The sequence below is a fragment of the Primulina huaijiensis genome, chromosome 2 (assembly GCF_012295235.1).
Source record: "Primulina huaijiensis isolate GDHJ02 chromosome 2, ASM1229523v2, whole genome shotgun sequence".
Classification (NCBI taxonomy): Eukaryota; Viridiplantae; Streptophyta; class Magnoliopsida; order Lamiales; family Gesneriaceae; genus Primulina; species Primulina huaijiensis.
This window is the reverse complement of record NC_133307.1, coordinates 6,715,205-6,718,085: the sequence shown is the minus strand read 5'-3', so window position 1 is coordinate 6,718,085 and position 2,881 is coordinate 6,715,205. Positions and strand designations below refer to the sequence as shown.

The window sequence follows — 2,881 nt, the reverse complement described above, 5'->3', positions numbered from 1 at the left end:
AATATTACTTTTCGTTTTTATTTTTTATTGTGAATATAAGTAAGATTAACTCGTTATATGTGATCCACTCATTCCAATAAGCCTTACCAACAAAGTTGACCCCAAGCTAAATCTGTAGTCTGCCATGTGCCAAACAAAGTGGCCCAGTCGCCGCCCAAAAGGTTTACTTCTTGCAAGTGAAAAAAGAATCCCTCAAGCTATTGCAAAGTTTATTTAACCCACTTTTTATTTATGTTACATCTATATATATATATCACCTACACCCATATATCATACACATTAATCTGTTAAAGAAAGTATTAGAGATGGGAGTTTCGGGGACATTGGAGTACTTGTCTGAATTGGTTAGCCTCTCCAAGAAGAAGAAGAAGAAGAAGCAACTGAATACAGTAGCTGTTAAAATCAGAATGGATTGTGAAGGCTGTGCTCAAAAAGTCAAGAGCGCACTCTCCTCTGTTAAAGGTACTACTTCATAGCACCATGTATATTCTTTGCTTAAACAGTGAAAAAGTTGAAATAATCTGAAATGTCTCAAGAACAGTGGCAAATCTTTACCTCTAAAATTTGTTTGTATTTCATAAGACGTATACATATACATAAGTGTCAAAAACAAACACTATCATTAATTGAATAAAGAATGTTTTATAGAATTCGTGACCTAAATCCCACAGCCACATTTGATCCGTCTGTGCACCTATTCTAATCATGTAGGTAGGCAAGGCGAGGGATTTTAAAAGCGAGATTACTTGTAAAAGGACATGCTGGTGTCTACTTCGTAACAATCCCACTTTACAAAAATGATTAATCCAATTGATTGCAAAGTCATATGATTTCTTGTGTTTTGTCTTTATATATGTGACTATGCAACTAATTCATTGGAACTGGCCCCGGTGGGGGGATGCATGCATGCAGGAGCGAAGTCAGTGGAAATAGATTTGAAACAACAAAAAGCAACAGTGAATGGGTTCGTGGATGCTAAGAAGGTGATGGAAGCAGCCAAGTCGACCGGTAAGAAAGTGGAGCCATGGCCGTACGTACCTTACACGCTGATCGCTCACCCTTACGCCTCGGGAGTTTATGACAAGAAAGCCCCTCCAAATTTCGTGAGAGGGACTGATGAACCTGGAGTGGCCACTCTTAACCCCGATGAACAACAATACACACTCATGTTTAGTGATGATAATCCACACTCGTGTTCTCTCATGTAGCGCTTTCAACGTCATGAATGTTTCTGTTTTTAATATATATGTAATAAAAAAAGATCAAGTATGTTACTCCAATAGATTATATATATATATACTTCTGTACTGTATTATTAAGTGTGAGACTTTTAGAGTAACTATCTTAAAGGATACCAAAATATTTAATTAATTTCATAATCATCTTTCTTACCTTACTAAAAACTCCTCAAGTCACTCCATATTTTAAGTAGAAAAAAATATAACCAACACTTTTTTTTAATCGAACAACTCTTCTAAATTGAAAATAATATTGTGTTAACTGTTTAGTATTATTTGATCAGATTAAAAATAATTATAATATATGTAACGTGTGTGCATCTTTTACTAGTATAACATTAATATTATGGGAAGTTCTTAGAAAAATTAAAAAAAAAACAAAAAAAAAACATGGCGTATTCAAAGGAATAATAATTGAGTTTCCTGGTGATCCATAGTATGGTTGTTGGATAAAAAAAAATTATAGCTAATGGGAAGGTAGCGAATGAAATGTTGGTAGTTACTGGACAACCTCAGCATCACCGATGATTTCGGTTAGAAATAAGATTAGCAAACGGAGCAGATCAAGTTATAATAAATAGATTATGAATCCAAGTATCAATTTTACAAAGACTAATTTTTAATTACTAGATTTTTATCACTTAACTTAAGCTAGACATAATAAATAAAAGGAGGATATATGAATTATTAATTTAAACTATAAAAAAAAATTGCAATAAAAAACGATGAATTCAAATATCAAGGAGTGATTCAACTTCAAATAATGAAATAAGACATACAACGATATCGAACTCTACTATGTTTATACGTGTTAAAATTCAATTAATTATTACATTCTTGAAAATCACGGTGAAATATCTAACCTATTAACAAGAAATATTGAATCAACATTAATCAGTAATTAAAATCAACAAAAATGATATATTGAAATTAAACTAAATATCAAACAAAGTATTGTTCGACCATATTGTGATATTAAAATAAAAAAATTTATTCCATAAAATCAAAACAAATAAAAAACATAATGCTTGAATTCATATGAATAAAATCTAGGAATGAATAAAAAATCTCAACGTGGTTTGCGTGATTCTCCCTTTGAAGTTGTCTTGCTCTTCTCTCTCAAACCCTAGCATTCTTCTTCCAAGTTCTTAAGAGATGTGTCTTCCTCCAAGTTCTCCTTCTCTTCAGGTAAAATTCTATTTTCACTTTTCTCTCTGTTCACGTCAATCTACTGTACATTATCTTTTTTTACATGATATCTTATGTACCTTTAATCTTCTTTAATGGGCCAAGATTTTAAAAAACCCAAAACTCTCCACGTGAAGCTCTCAAAAATTTGTCACAAAAGTTCTTTTATTAAACCATAGATTCTCACGTGAATGAGTCCAAAATCTTTAAATTTTCTCCTTCCTTATCCTTGCTTCCATTGTTTTTTATCACCAAGTAGAATAAATTAATTTTTTATTCTTTTATTTCCTTATTTGTAACATTTTGTTGCCCTTGAAATTCTTCTAAAATCATCTTATCTTCAAAATTAGGTTTTTTTTTCTCTTTTGTTCAATTCTACAAATATTATAAAATTAATTCAAATAAGCATAATATGGGGGATAACGACATCATGTAAGCACAATTAAATAAGGGAT

At 31.4% G+C, this 2,881-nt stretch overlaps 1 protein-coding gene across 1 annotated transcript; it reads left to right on the top strand.

Annotated features, from left to right (window-relative positions):
• Positions 1-250: 250 nt before the first annotated feature.
• LOC140959214 (heavy metal-associated isoprenylated plant protein 24-like) lies at positions 251-1,280 on the top strand. Its single transcript, XM_073417064.1, has 2 exons — positions 251-462; positions 913-1,280. Exons 1-2 carry the CDS (start codon positions 306-308, stop codon positions 1,206-1,208), a joined length of 453 nt encoding a protein of 150 aa, XP_073273165.1. The 5' UTR covers positions 251-305; the 3' UTR covers positions 1,209-1,280.
• The last annotated feature ends 1,601 nt before the right edge of the window (positions 1,281-2,881 follow it).

Excerpts from the sequence above, each read along its gene's own strand:
- LOC140959214 (XM_073417064.1), top strand. The coding sequence starts at position 306 with ATGGGAGTTTCGGGGACATTGGAGTACTTGTCTGAATTGGTTAGCCTC. Across the intron at positions 463-912 it reads CGCACTCTCCTCTGTTAAAG|GAGCGAAGTCAGTGGAAATA; the intron begins GTACTACTTCAT and ends GCATGCATGCAG.